Source organism: Pristis pectinata, chromosome 4, assembly GCF_009764475.1.
Source record: "Pristis pectinata isolate sPriPec2 chromosome 4, sPriPec2.1.pri, whole genome shotgun sequence".
Classification (NCBI taxonomy): domain Eukaryota; kingdom Metazoa; phylum Chordata; class Chondrichthyes; order Rhinopristiformes; family Pristidae; genus Pristis; species Pristis pectinata.
In genome coordinates this window covers 86,220,075-86,236,349 of record NC_067408.1, presented here as the reverse complement: position 1 = coordinate 86,236,349, position 16,275 = coordinate 86,220,075, and the positions used below count along the sequence as shown (strand labels likewise).

General features: G+C 37.3%; 1 protein-coding gene across 1 annotated transcript in view; it reads right to left on the bottom strand.

Moving 5' to 3' along the window:
- Positions 1–16,275, bottom strand: part of epha6 (eph receptor A6) — a 477,923-nt gene that overhangs the window by 49,646 nt on the left and 412,002 nt on the right. The window contains exon 8 of the mRNA XM_052015332.1: positions 6,940–7,048. Within this exon, the coding sequence (XP_051871292.1) occupies positions 6,940–7,048 (109 nt within the window). The remainder of the gene's footprint in view (positions 1–6,939; positions 7,049–16,275) is intronic.

Here is a 16,275-nt window from a genome sequence, read left to right as displayed (position 1 = left end):
ATAAGAGAAGGAAAACAATGAAATATACACCAATCTGTCTTTGAACTTCAAATAACACATATCAACTTCAGCATATTTATCAAAGCAACTCAGATATTAAATTAGGCAACATGTTAGAAGTGTCTGTAGGACAATGGAATTACAGTTGAATCTGTGAGAAGAATAAAGGGTAGATTGCTTTCTTTGCAAGAGGCTCTTTCAATAGAAATGCTCCAAAGCATATAAAATCTAGCACCAGTGACTGATGTTGTTTAATAATGTCTAGCATACAACACAAGAGGCACTAATGCACAATATAGATTACCCTTAGCAGAGGACATTATCTCGACAAGCAGGCCTTTGTTTATTGTGGATGTGAGTTACAATCACCCAGTTGTGAAGCATCAATCTAGATAATGGTAATGTAATTACCAATTAATCAGTGCTTTGACATCTCAACATTAATGAGTAATGTGATTTTATGGAGAGCTTAAAATATCCTTCTCTGTTCTTTTGGGTCCATTACAAGTCAGAAGCATCCCACTATTTCTGTTTCTGCCATATTCTATTATGGGATCCACAGAAAAGTAAAGTATAACCAATGGATCATTGGGGGATAGAAACAATAAACTTGTGCTCACTAAAGTTTCTGGTGGTTAGTTATCAATTACAAATAGAGAATTGAAACCAATGCAGTGCTATTGTTTTGAAGAGAGAGAAGGTAATCAAAATGAGTAATTATAAATCACAATACTTGTTCTCTATATACATCTTACTGAGTCAAAATATCTCAATATATTTCACACAATGATTACTTGTGCTTCATAATAACCATTTTTTTAATGAAAGGACAGCTTGTAGAAATGTAGCATGCATCATGCAAGATCCTCACTTGCCCCAACAGAATAGACATAGAGGCATTTTATTTGGAGCCCAGTAACTACTAATGCAAAGTTTGGACAGATTCTGCACTGGAACTGCACTTTACCTTCTGACACGTTCTTTAGTTATTCAGCTGAGGGCTATGGGTTTTGATGGTATATTTATTGCCAATCCCTAACTACCCTGATGAGGGGGTGGTGAACCACATTCTTAACTTCTGCATTACATATGATGGTGGTGCTCTTGTGAGGTAGGGAGTTCCAAGTCGAGGTTCAAAGTGACAAGGCCAACAGGGTGGGTGTGACAGAGGAGCTTGCAACTGGTGGTGCCTGTTACCCGTCTTCAAGGTGGGAGAAGCTGTGGGTTCAGGAGATCTTCACAAAGAAGGGTCAGTGAGTTGCTGTGGCAAATTGTACGATAGTGCACTCTGGGCCGGTGACAAAGTGAGTGAGTGTCTAGGCGATATCTGAGCTTCTTGGGAATTGTTGGGGCTGTATTTATCCAGGCAAGTGCAGAATATTCAACCACACTCCTGACATACCAAGCAGATCTTTGGGCAGTTAAGGCAGGTCAGTTGCTACTGAATACCTGCTTCAGTAGCCACATGATTTAGTGGCTCGAATAGATTAGTTTCTGGCCAATGATGACCCACAGAATGTTTGAAAGGGGGGATTCTACAATGATATTATCATTGAACATCAAGGGAAAGTAACGAGCATTTCTCTTGCTGGAGATGGTAAATGTGGGGCACTTATGTGCCATAAATATTTGTTGCTATTTATCAGCCTAAGTCCAGTCTGGATGTTGTTATGTGCTGGCACGATCTGCCTCATTGTCTATTTTCTTGTGTGATGTTGATAATCTTCCAAACAATAGATTATGATCCAATGGCCAAGATTTAGATTAATTCCTACTAAATACTTACTGTAGTACATTAAAGGTAACAGACATGGGCTAATATTTAAAATGCAAATTACTCCCTAAGCTGTTAGAGACAATTAATTATTTGAACATCTCCAGATAGATTCCTATTCTACATAGAAACATGAAGTGTCTATATATAACTAAACTGATACCAGTATTGTTAGAATTGTGATTTATTTGTAAGTTGGAATCAATCCACAAGTTATAATGATCCCATTGCTTTTGAAAAAAATTCACTGTAAAACCAAATAACAAATGCTTCTACAGTACAAGGCAGCACGAAGAGTCTCTCACTCTCTCTCTCTCTCTCTCTCTCAACATAAAGTAACTCGAATATTTGTTTTAAGAACTCAGTGTCAGTATTAGGCTCTCCAGGTTATTTGCAGCACCATGAGAGGAGGAGGAAAAGTCCCGCTATTCTGCTCAGACAGGGCTCCAAACAAAGAATAACTCACATTGCATCAGAATTATAATTTGCAATTTTCCATACCAGCTGGTCTATGGGTTCTCTGAACAAAATCAACCATTAGAGCCAAATTAGGTAGAGTTGTGAATCACTGGCCCAGAGGTTGAGGTGAGGTTATGACAGTGAGCAATAGAATTAAAAATAGAAAACCTTTCTCTAAATTACCGTAACCATCCAGTACAGAAGCATTCTTCCATCACAAAAGAGCTGACAGAGGACTACAACTTGCTTTAAGGCCATGTTATATTTCCCTTCTCTACAACCTGAAATATGACTGGTGTAACCAATCGTCAGGGAGTAAAAATTGGACAAGAATATTTCCATTTCATCGCGGTTACTTTCTTTATATACTTGGATGTATGGTGTGCTGGGATGATGACATAAGTGATCCCACTTCTCAGAAGATTCTTCAATCTTCTCACCATGTTTATCCTGGCAGAAAAATAATTGTGGCTCAAAGACCTAGTCAGGTCTTGCTGGAACTGGCATTAAAATGAAGGATGAGTCGCCATGGAGAGATACGCCTAAATAATAAAGTGATCTGTTTCTGTGAGAGAAAGGGTCACAAAGAAATTAGGATCTTTAACTCCTAGCAATATAAATGTGCTCTGTGCGCTAAAATAGAATCCACAGTGAGCATACTCATTTCTGGGGTGAATCACACCAAACTTTATATTATTGAGGCATTAGTAAGATTAGGTACAGCAAATGTCCTACATAAACAGCACAACCATACCTTCATCCTAATCCACATGGATCCTTGATTTGGTATCAGCACACACATTTAGGAGCGGTTTAATCCAGTATTGTTGAATATTCATTTAGCAGCAGAAAGGATTCCTCACCCATGACATTTAAAGGATATTCACATTACCTACAGTTTAGCTTACTAGTTGATTTCTTTTAGTTGTTGATGCAATTAGACATGTTTTTCTACAGTTGCAAAGCCTACAGGGAACAGGGTGTCAGATGCTGAAGGATCTTCTGATGATATCAAGGATTCAGCATTGATGCAAAAGTAGGGATATATTAGTAAGCATTCTCTTTGGAGTACAGCAAGACTGGGACAGTAAGCAGAAGGCACACAGAGCAAGACAAGCTACTGAAATAGTGCGGAAGCAGAAGGGAAGAGTGAGTATCACCAGGAGGGCATAATTACATAGGGTGTTCAGGGAGCAAATCTTCTTCATCCTGAGCAATGCACAACGTGTAAGATATCCATGTTTCGATGGAGATATCCTCACTGAAATCCTCACCTACTGCAGCCTCAGCTGCAAATTTAGAACATGGTGAGTCCACTTTGCTAATAGTTGCTGGTGAATAAACCATTATGCAACTGGCTTCTTCCAGGCTGGAGTTGTGGAGACTTGGAGTATGTTATGCTATCCTTATGTTATTCCCATGCTATGTTTTTTGAATAACATTGATTATAAAGGCCAAAGTCAAAAATAACAGAAGGAGGGAGTCTGAGTATTCCTTTAACACTTTTGCCATTAGTGTTGAACTTCAGAATCTTCAGGGACTGTCAAAGACAGCTAGGTAGTTCCCCACAGAAAGGAAAAAAAATAGACAGCTTCCTTCAATTCCTTTTGTGATATACCAGCTATTGCCTGACTACAAATGAGCACCAACAAGGGACTGGAAGCAAATTGTTCATTTCCCGTAAGCATGACATAAGAAACCCTGAAAGGAACAAAGATCAGAGGAAGGAAATGCAAGCAGTGCACAAAGCCGTATTTTCACCAATTAAAATTTAAATTATGCCTTGTCAGGAGATAGCTAAACAAAACAAAATGAATGAAAACAACTTTTTGCTATTGTGAAAAATGGGGCTTTTAACAGTAACCCTAGTCCTGACATCATGAAACATAGCTCAGTCATTTTGTTTCTCACAGAGCCAACCTTGGTTAAATTGTTTTTACAACAGGGAAACTGTTCAGTTTTTCCCTGTCCCACTTCTGGTTCTTCATAACTACCTCCTATTCTTTTCCGATGTTATGCTTGGATTTACATCGAGTCCTCAACAGCCTGATCCACAAGGCCATTCCGTGAGCCTATTAGCCAGGAAAGAGGACATCACAGCCAAACCAGATGTATCTGAAGGTGGCACTTATCAGAAGAGTCATTAATCTGGGATCATTCTTCCATCAAAAGGCAAGGGGAACTGAGCGCAAGAATAAAATCTCTGCTCCTGCCCGACATGAGACAATGGAAATGCACCCAAAATCTTTCAGATTTGCAAAGTTCACTACACACAGGCTATCTAGTTTTGCACTGAATTGTTTCAGAAGGTGTGATGAGGCACCACTTATGAACATTGAAGTTCTTCTGGTGAAGGTGCTCCCACAATGTTGTTGAGGAGGGAGATCCAGGATGTAGACGATGAAGGAATGGTGATATATTTCCAAGATGGTGTGCAATTTGGAGTGGAACCTGCAAGAATTGGTGTTCCCATGTGCCTCTTGACCTTGCTCCTCCCTTGCAACTCGTGGTGGTTGAAGTCATGCGTTTGGGAGGTGCTATTGGAGTAGCCTAGTCAACAATGAGATCACTCTGGGAAATTTTTACCTCCAAATGGAAAGTGGCGAATGTCCACCTGACACCTTTCCCTTGTGACACTCAGGTCAGAAACAGACTGGAAAGGGAATTATAACCACAGACCAATATCCTATTAGTCAACGGTGAAAACAATCACATTGAATACTTTTAAATCATCTGCAGGTGACAGATTCAATCATGCAGTTATAAATATTACACACTGGCTGTTTATTTTCATATAAAAAAATCACAATTCAAATGGAAAATTTCTAACCATGCTGGCATCTCATTCCCACAAATGTATAATAAAAATATGAGCCATAAGAAATACAATCTATGATAATTAAATATTAACATAGTTCAGAATCGATTAATCTTTCAAAATTCTTTCAGTTTGGGAAATGATCCTTTAGCTTAGAAAAGTACACATCACACTGGATTTTCTGAAGGATGAGAGGGGAAAACCAGGGACTCAAAGCCTAGTTGTTAGGAAATTACTGTGGTTTGCAATTAAGATACAGTGAATGAACATCTTGAAAATTATCAGCAGTTTAGACAGAACCAGCATGGATTTGTTAAGAGATTGGGCTTAAAGTAATTAATTTTATGTATAGTAATTTCCTGAAATAAATAATTCAAATTCATCTTTTAAATTTTAAAAATAAATGTAAAATGTTATTTATGTGGTTCTAACTTTCTTGTGTACTAAAACATGTGAAAAAACTTATTTAGCTTTTTGCATGATGTTAAAATATTAACTGAAACTATGCTCTTTGCTTTCTGGTATGTTGTTTGTGAGACTGATTAAATGGAGTGATGTTTTTGAAAAGGCATCTAAAGTAGTGGACAGTGAATTTGTTGAAGTCTCTCATAGGAGAATTTTAGCTCTGGTGTCACTGAAGGTAATTTATTTACCTGGTTAGAAAGTCACACAGAATTAGGTGGAGAATTGGGATTATGAGAACGTTCTATGACTCATATTGTACCAGTTATAGCGTCCAAACAGGATCACAGTATTTAAGCTGAATGGGATAACAACCCTTCTATCCAAATTGGCAGACGACACAAAGATAGGCAGTATAGCAAGTAGTGCAGATAAAAACATTACATGCCATGAGTTGTAAATAGATTAAGAAAACAGACAAACCCCAGCCAAGTGTAAAGTCATTCACATTAGTCCTAAAAATGGTCAAAAAGCTAGAAGTTCTGGAGTTAAAAATATGAGATGAAGGTCAATGTAAAGATTATGAAAATATCCTGGTCAGATACAGAAGATGATCAAAAAAGCTAAGGAATGCTGGTTTTTTTGCAGCATTAAAATAGAATACAAATGGGTAAGTGACATGGCAGCTAAATAATTTCACGTTAGACTACAGATTCCAAGTTACATCCAAAGTGGCCTGGTGATAGGAGGGAGAGGGTGGTGGCGGAAGGTTGCTTTCCTGATCGGAAATCTGTGACCAGTGGTGTACCACAGGAATCCGTGCTGGGACTCTCATTTGTGATATATGTTAACAACTTGGATGTGAATGTAGGAGGAATGATTAGTAAGTTTGCGGATGACACAAAAATTGGCAGCACTGTGGACGGTGAGGAAGATTGTATGAGGCTACAGCAGGATATAGATCAGGTAGAAAGTTGGGCATAGCCTTGGGGTTTAAGTATATAGTTCCCCAAAGGTGGCAGGCACCTCAAAACTGGGACTGCACAGCCTTGGTCCTTGTTGATGAATTCTTACTTTCAGAATAAACTCAGCAAATTAGTAGCTATGACTTCTCAAAATATTACCAAAGTAGTGGCAGTCCCAATTATATTTCACCTCCTAACAAAGTACATTGATTAAAAAATAATGAATATACATCAGAAATAATATCAAAGTAGATAAGGCACTTTTTAAAAATGATGGAGTAGATTTTGATTGCAAGATTGTATAAAATGTTGATATGACTCATCATTTAGTATTTCTCCTGAATATTACTTCCAATGATATCAACAACAATCAATATCAAGAGAGAATAAAAAAATAGGTTGCCAATTTATTTTACACCAGCATGCAAAAGGACAATCTATCAAGTATAATTGTACAACTAGATATGACATTAGAGAGGGTTATAAATCCTCACAAAAAGGATAAACAGTATTTGCATTACCTGCCAGTGATTAAGAAAAAGAGGGTTAGGATAACGAGGAGAGTGAATCCTCCAACTGCAGCAGTTGCGATGACCAAAACTTGCCCCTGTTCTGTGGCAATATCAGATGCTAGAATAGGAAAGGGAAAAATAGAGCACTGAAACAGAGTGACACAATACCCTAATAAACAAATATAGTATGAAGAAATGATTGCATGTTATTAACTGCTGGGCAGCCAGTCACATTAAAGTCTCACAAACAACATACCAGGAAGCAAAAAACATAGTTTCAGTTAATATTTTAACATCATGCAAAAAGCTAAATAAGTTTTTTCACATGTTTTAGTACACAGGAAAGTTAGAACCACATAAATAACATTTTACATTTATTTTTAAAATTTAAGACATTAATTTGAATTATTTATTTCAGGAAATTACTATACATAAAATTAATTACTTTAAGCCCAAGTAGTTTGGTACGCAATAACTATAGCTTAATTAGTCATTGAAAACTCACTTTGGCTATGAACAATTTTGCAGAATGTTTGTAAACAGAATTCATACCAATTCAAGCAATTTCTCTGGATTGAACTTGAAAAGATTGCATGCAGGGCACCCTATGGAGGAAGGCCATATCACTCACAGCAGTGATGCTGAACAATGCATGGTCAGAAATCCTAAAGTAGCTGATGATTTTACAGAGTAATGACAAAGAATACTGAAAGTTTCACCATTATTACTATTGCAAAGTCCAGGCCAATAAAGTACTGTGTCTGTTAAGTAGAAGAGTTTAGAATGATGAATTGCAGAGGACAAAAACATGCCTAACCTCAAAAATTGTTAGTGCAAAGATTTATGGTATTCATGGTGGTCTTTTTCTCAGATGAGATTATAGACCTGCATGTATCTTCGTAACTTGTGCAATGCATATAAACATATGGTCTGTCATGTCTACATTCCCACTTTTGGTGGCAGGGGGTACAGGCATGTTTGAGGTATCTGGTACATGAATTTATCTACACTAATTATGATGTAATTACTTCAATTAATTCAAATGATGAACCATGTCAGGAAATAATAGTGTACATTAATTATAATTGTAAATTGTAATATTAATTAACTGCATTTTTGAACTGCAAATTTGTTCCAGTTTCAATAATGTTAAGTAGTTTGCATTTCTTTGGTCCTGAAAATCCATTTATCAGTCATAGGTTAAAACAGAAGATTGACTCAAATGGCAGACAATCTGATTTATATAAACAATATAATACACAGTGAATGTCTGTAATGACTGCAACTTTTGAACTTGGCATTAACAGTTCATATTTAATTGGATCCAGATAAAGAAATATATATTAATGTTAGCTGCTGATTTAATTTTACAGCAATATAGCCATACTCAGACAACCATTGCAACTTAGAATTGTTAAACTGAAAGCGATGAAATGTGGCAGATGTTATGCCCTTATTCAGAGAAAGAAATGTAAACATAGGTGAGCAATTTTGGAGTGAGTGTTTCTTTTCTGTGTTACTGTTGCCTTCAGATTGATGATGATAATTTTCCAGGCTTTTCTGGCAGTATTTTAACACTGTTGTCAGAGCCTTTACAAATGTAAGTGATGGGCTAATGAGCAGGTCTGCTCAGGATTCTTCAGTGGAAACTGCAGCTGTTAATGAAATACAAGCACATTTTTAAAATAAGAATGTTTTCCCTGAAATCCTGACCAACAGCCAACAATTTGTTGTCAAAATAATGGAGCAAATGCCAATTTGGATGAGAAACAATCTGTGAAATCAAAAATCTGCTGTCAGGTTAGGTGCTGCTCTGTCGTTGGTATTATGCAAACATCATATCTGTAGCTTTCTGTCCATTCATGAAATAAATTTCCTGCAAAAGTTATATCAAGTGATTTCCAAGCACACTTAATAAAATTATTGGTGTTAATTGCTATATGTCCATCTTTCTACATTGAAAATTAACTATTACAAATGTGGAATCACATTCATTCAGGTTTTAATTGCTGTTGGAGATTTTAAAAATAGAATTAAGCATTAAAATCTCCTTCACATTTTCTTTCTTCTTCTTTCTATTGCTCATAATCTAATCTTTCTTTTCCTTTCTTTATTTCTCTTCCTGTACTTGGCATTGAATTCATTATTCTAGTTGATGCTTCTTTCTCATTCTTTGCCTTGCAGTTAAAATCCATCAGTCTGTCTAAAGAGATACAGTTACTTACTATGGAGAAGGTGACATGCCATTTCTATCTCATACCTCCAGTAACTTTGAGAGGAAGTTACTGTCAACTTTAAATGGGAGGGGCTAATCTAACTAACAGCTGGCACTAGTTATTGCCTTACTAAAACAAATCTTGTACTATTATCACATTGCTGTCTATAAGGCTGTGATGAATACATTTTGTTTGCTGCACTTCATACTTTACAATAGTGCTTACACTTCAAAAATTTGAAATGCCTTATGTTGTAAAAATATACAAGTTCTTTTCCCTTCCTTCTGCAGCCCTTTCAGAGCCATTGGGCCACAAATTTGCTCAGAGGTTCTGCTGCTTGGCTACTATAATTTCAACATATATCAGGTGCAGCCCCAGTAGGCATGTGACAGACTTTGACAGGAGTTTGTGGTGGTTTAACAAGATCCCATAAATTATACAAAGAAATCCAATAGCCATGGACCTTCATTTGATAATCATAAAATGTGTTAATGATTGAATTGGGATTTTTTTTGAGCTCGTCAAATAACACAATGTCTGACCTCGTGTCAAAGTACAACCTGGGGAGGTACTAACATCAGTTTGCATTTTTCTAAGTGGATTTAAAAGGTTGGTAAAATTTTTAAACCAGCACCTAAACAAAAGGAACAAAAGCAATTACTGGGGGATGAATTAAATTAATTTCCTCTAATCAGCAATTCCTGAATTATACTTCCAGACATACTAAAATTTTGTAGTCATATTTGATTAAGCTTTAATGCTAGTTAGTCTGATGAATTTCATTATCATGTTTAATCAGTGCACAGACTACTGAGCTAGCATCACACACTCATTGGATTGGTGAACTTATTTTAAACACTGATTTGTGTGCAACTAAGTTATTTTGCAGTAAATTGTAGTGACTCATTGGTGTGTCTACGTACTGAATGGATACAGGTGTAACATTTATATGGAAAACATCATTGTGCTTTCATACTTAATGCTGGCTAACACTCAATCTGAATGTATAATTTCCCCAGAACTCCAGGATCAAAGAGTTTTGAATCTCACTGAATATTCTAGGAGCAGTCACATTACCACTCAGGAGGATGAGCAATCACTATAGTGAAGGTCATTTAGTGGATTTTGAAGGCTGACCTGGATAAGAAAATTTACCAAAGGTATTTGTGAGAGTCCTTCATTGGAATAACTACAAACCTCTACAGAACAGAACAGACGAGATGTTTTGTTCACCTTTATATTTGATGAATTTTTCCATTTGATAAATGCACAACATTTACCTAGAGCTTTGCAAAATACTTCCAATCATCTCATATTTTGTACAAAAATACTGTAACAAACAGCTGCATAGTATGTGTAGTGACAGATGTACCTCGTCATTTAAATGAATGGTGCTTTCACTCTGGGTCCAAGAAAGATGTCACAATATATTACCTCCCTCCACCATAAATTACTTGATGAATATTATATAGTTTTGATTAACATAAGAGTTCAGGGCTAAAAAAAAGGATTTAGTTTGTTTCAAATACAACAGAAAGGGGATACTTGGGCAAAGTCAATGAAATACTTTCAATGCTTTTAGGCAAAATTTTACAGAAGTAGAGCAGAGAGATATCAAAATAAAACTGCCAGTCCATCTATTTAAACAAAAATGCCAGAGAGTCACTAATCTGCAAGCAGTGAGATTGTCATTTGATTTTCCTGAAACATAAATTAAATCATGAAGAAGCATGATGTGGTAGTGAGGGCATGATCATTCTTTCATCCACGAGATGAAATTCAGCAAATCAGGTGACAACATACGGCACCATATAAAACGAGATGTTAAAGTGGTCATACATGATATTTGGCACAAACTAGTCGTTCTTGTATACATGGAGTCAATCAACATTGGAGCATGTTTCAAATGAATTGGGGAATAAGTATTTGACTTCACACACTTTCACTTTCCATTTTTCCACTCTTTTTTTGAAAGCTTTGACTCTTTAACATGGTTTGGTTCTACAGCCACCTTTCAGTAACTCAACAACGTGTCACTTTTCCTTAATGAGATTTAGTAGTGGTACCAGTCTATTTAACCGTAGAGCACTCTCAGTCAACGGAGAATGTTAATTAGTTTTCCTTTCCATAACCAAGGCTCACTGAGGCCAGTTTTAGCAGGCTTAGATTAGCTAAATCTCCGAAGTCTGATCATTGATCTTGGGGCTTACCTAGTCTGACATATTCAGCTCTTACTGAATAAAGAAATTGAGCCAGTACAGGAATGCAGGTTTTCAAATACTGCTTAAAGAATTTAGTCACAGAATCATTGCGGCACAGAGGAGGCCATCCAACAGATCGAGTCTGTGCTGGCTCCTTGTACCGCAACCCTGATGGTTCTATTCCCCATCTCTTTCCCAAAGCCATGCAAATTATTCCCTATCCAATTTCCTTTCAAAGGCTCTGACTAATTCAGTCTCCGTCACCCTTACAGGAAGTAGATTCCACATCCCAACTACTTCCGAGTAAAAGTGATTTTCTTAACACTCATGGCTGTCACAAAAGAAAGAACTCAATTGAACGAGGTGACTAACCATAATGGTATCAATTTTCCCTGGGTGGGCAGAAGGACAATTCTAATTGTGTGCTGAAGGAGCATAAAGGTTCTGGCAAAATTATGAATCTCACCATCATTGTTACAGTGGGTAGAATTCTAGCTTTACAGGTTTGTAACTAGGCGTTGTTAGGAATGGTCAATGGCAATTGGGCATGACCAGGGCTTGAAGGCATTTGAGGGGGACAATCAGGGACAGGGGATGGGAAAAGAGCAGGTTGGCTTTTGAGGAGGGGAGGCATTGAAGAGAGAACATAATTGTAGGAAAAAAATGCTCCTGCAATTAGCTGCTACCATTTCCAGTTCACTGCTGGGTTTCCTGGGCACTGGGAAACCTATTTGTCAGCCATTAAATCCTAATAGAGTGACCTGCTAGAACCCGAGTTAGATATTTTAAGGTTTCCTAACTTTCTAAAATGGGCACCTACATGGCCACAGTCTGCTGTGGTAAAATTGTGGTAAAATTGGCAGCTGTCTTGAGTTTGAGGTCACATTTTGCCTTTTTTAATTTCCAACTTCCTGACTTTCTTTCTTTCTCATTAGCCCCAACATCTCAATACATGTGACGGTATCTTAATTTCAAGTCTACTTTCGAATGTAATGGATATAATTATTGAGTTAGCATTTTCCATGTTCAATGTAACAATGATATTTGCAAGAATGAGTTGCAATCTATATTATTATATTATATACTGTTAGCATTTGTTAAGTGCAGAAAACAGACATTGCAACTTTTGCCCCATATGTCTCGTAGCCTGAAAATAAACACATTGTAAACTACAAATATGAATTTTAAAGTGTAACTAAGCTCTGGGAGCAACAAGCCAACACTCGTTGTGTTCCTATATACAGTATAGGAACCTTTTTCACTTTGTGTTCCGTTCTAGTCTTTCTTTCCTCTCCCTCACTTTTTTTCTCCTCCTCTCTCCCCACATCCTCCCCTGCTTATGCCTTCTTATAATCTTCATCTCTCCAATTTTATCCCTTTATTTTCCTCCTCTCCTTTCGCTATTCTTGGTTGAATTTAATTAATGCCTATGCTCTAATCCTGCTTGACCTGAATTCTATATGAGGTCTTAGCTACCCAAATGCAACCCCACAGGAGAAGAACTGGTATAAATGAATAAAGATATAGTTAGAATTTCAAGAAATGCTAAGATCAACTAATAATTAGTGACTGAAAGACATCTAAATATGTGGTTGATATACTTAGCAGCATACGGTCTCATGAATATATATTAATCAACTAAACAACAGTCAAGGCAACAATTTGGGTGATGTCTTAATATGTGCAGTATGTGTTGTTTCCACTCCTATAACTATTCCTGGTCCATAGGAGGAAACTATCTCTATAACATATGTCAATATAGGATGAGCCAGACAAACTAGTTGTCTAAAGTAACAATGGCTACTTGGTTTGGCAAAAGATGAAATAAACAAGAGCATAATATATTGGTCATAATCTGCCTCCAGGTGATGAAATTTGTTGGGTCTTATAATTGCTGAGGAACTTATTAAACATTCAGCAAAATGTGTAAGCTACTCAGCTGTTTCCTCTACTTCAGTTGATCAGCTGTCCATCACTAATCAAATCCTCCCACAGAACAGAAAGATTGACAGTTAACAATAACAATAGTTAGTCCAAGGAACTTCATACACAACAAAGGGACCCCAGAATATGAACATTTTTTATCATGGAAAAAAAAACAGAATGCATATAAGCAATCAGAACCAGACACCTTATTACTGAATGCTGAGGCCCTGATTTTATTATGAATGCATTGACTGAATTGACTGCATAAAATATGCTCTTTTATCAAAAATTAGCAGAAACCGATTTAATGTTTTCTTGAGATTAAGAGTGCTGTTAAGGCAGGAGACCAATCTGTTGGATACATATCTGGTGAAGCTAATAATGCCCAATATTATTGGTGTTAATCTGAATACAACAGAGAGTGTCTCTAAACCATTCCTCCTCTCCTTGCTCATGCACCTGAGAGCTCAACTTCTGACCAAGCACTTGGTTATCTGCACTTGTTAGGCTGCATTGCACTGAAAGGAAACATTGGTTGGCTGCAGTGTATGTGGCAACATGTAACAGACTTCCATGCCTGCACAGTTTAGCACGGAAACACAGACCATGCTGGAAGTCAGATGTTGACATACTGAGTCCAGGGGCGGTTCCTCATTGGACTGTGCTCAGGGGCCAAATGGGCCTCTTTTCTGACCCGTCAACTTTTGGAATCACAAAAGCAACATCACAAACCCAACACATTGATGCAATCACAAAGAAGGCATGCCAGTGGCTCAACTTCATTAGGAGTTTGAGGAGATTTGGTATGTCACCAAAGACTCTTGCAAATTTCTATAGATGTACAGCAGAGAGCATTCTGACTGGTTGCATCACAGGCTGGTATGGAGGCTCTAATGTACAGGATCACAAAAGGCTGGGTTGTAGACTCAGCCAGCTCCATCATGGGCACAACCCTCCCCACCATTGAGGATATCTTCAAGAGGCAGTGCCACAAGAAGGCAGCATCCATCATTAAGGACCCTCACCATCTGGATGTGCCCTCTTCTCATTACTACCATCAAGGAGGAGATACAGGAGCCTGAAGACCCACACACAATGATTCACAAGCAGCTTCTTCCCTCCATCATCAGATTTCTGAATGGTCCATGAACACTTTCCTTTATTTTGCATTATTTAATGATTTTGTAATTTATATATTTTATGTCTTTGCTCTGTACTGCTGTCGCAAAACAACAAATTTCATGTCACATTAGGCAGTGATAATAAACCTGATTATGATCAATGATCAAAGAACCCAACCATCCTAGCCACGCCATCTTTTCGAGCTACCATCAGGCAGGAGTTAGAGAAGCCTGAAGTCCCACACCACCAGGTTCAAGAACAGCTACTTCCCTTTGAACCAACCAGCACAACCCTAATCACTACAGTTTAGCAACACTATGACCACTTTGATCACTTTGCACTAAAATGAACTTTGTTTTTTTTGTTCTAATTGTGTTCTTTCTTGTAAAAATTAAGTATAATTTATGTTCCAATTTATGTTTTTCTTGTGAATGCTGCTTACATGATGCTATGTGCCTGTGATGCTGCTGCAAGTAAGTTTTTCATTGCACCTGTACACACATGTACTTGTGCATATGACAACAAACTTGACTTTGACTTTTGATTTTGAATAGCTGTTCTGGTCCTATTCATTTGACTAGAGTCTTGGACCTTCATTGAAATGGCAAGAAGTTTGTTTTATTTTCTTTTATTTTAATTTATATTAATGTTCTTAATTAATTCTTGTGTTCAGTATCTCTGACTTATAAGTTTTAAATTTAATTCTTTAAAATATATTTTTAATTGTAAGATTATTCAAGTACAAAAGATGTGCTACTGGAGTTATATAGGTCTCTGGTGAGACAGCACATGGAATAGTTCAGACAGGTTAGGTCTTTCTAAATAGGAAGGATAATTTGAGATAGAGGGAGGCCAAAAAATGTTCATCCGATTGATTCCTGTAGGAATTGTCCTACAAGGAGAGATTAAGCAGATTGGACCTATAGTCTCTTGGACCTTGGAAGAACGACTGTAGATCTCATTGAAATATTTAAAATTCTCATGGGGTTTGACACAGGGATAATGTTTACCCTGTCAAGGGTGTTTAGAAATAGGGGATGGTGTCTCAAAATAAGGGGTCAGCCATTCATGACTGAGAGGAGAAGAATTTTCTTCAACAAGAGGGTAGTGAATCTTTTAAATTTTATTCAGGGCAGAGAAGCATAGATTTTTGGTTGTTGAGAGAATCAAGGGGTATGGAAATGAGGTGAAAGATCAGCCATGATTTCGTTAGGTAGTAGAGCAAGCATGAAGGGCTAAATGGTCTACTCCTGCTTTCATTTCTCATGTTCTCATCTTTTTCAACTATTTCTAAAGGTCTTTGATCATCAAAGGCAAATGGAAACCACAAAACAGCCTTCTAACAGCACTATCTTTCAGAGGCTGTTGGGACTGTGAGGGGCATTGGCCTCAGTTTGTGCCACCTGAGACTGACTTGTCTCTTGCGGACTGCTCAGCTTTGTGGGATGGCTGCAGCAGCAAAGCCTCCAGGACACCTGGAGCCATATGGCCATAAAAGCTTGATGCTTTTGTTGCTGTGGAAGAACTCAGAAGTCATTTGTCTCCCGTGCAATTTTAGAAAAGCTTGGTCACAATAACAAGAGATTTCCAAATCAATTTTCCTCAAGGTCTCGCAATAAGATTCAATGTTAATATTAAAGCTATACAAAGCTCTGTTGAGAACTTGCAGCGACAAAAATCAGAGATACAGTTAAACTCATTTCACTTTGGAAATCCTGACGACTAGTAAATTAGAGGGATGAAATCCTATCTTTTTGCTCTGCCTTGAACCCCAAAAAGAGCAGTTTCAGTAACAGATTTACCAGACATTAATAGTCGAAAGCAAAGCAGTTGAAGTACTAATGTAGAATAATGAAGAATAGCTAAACGTAGAATAATGG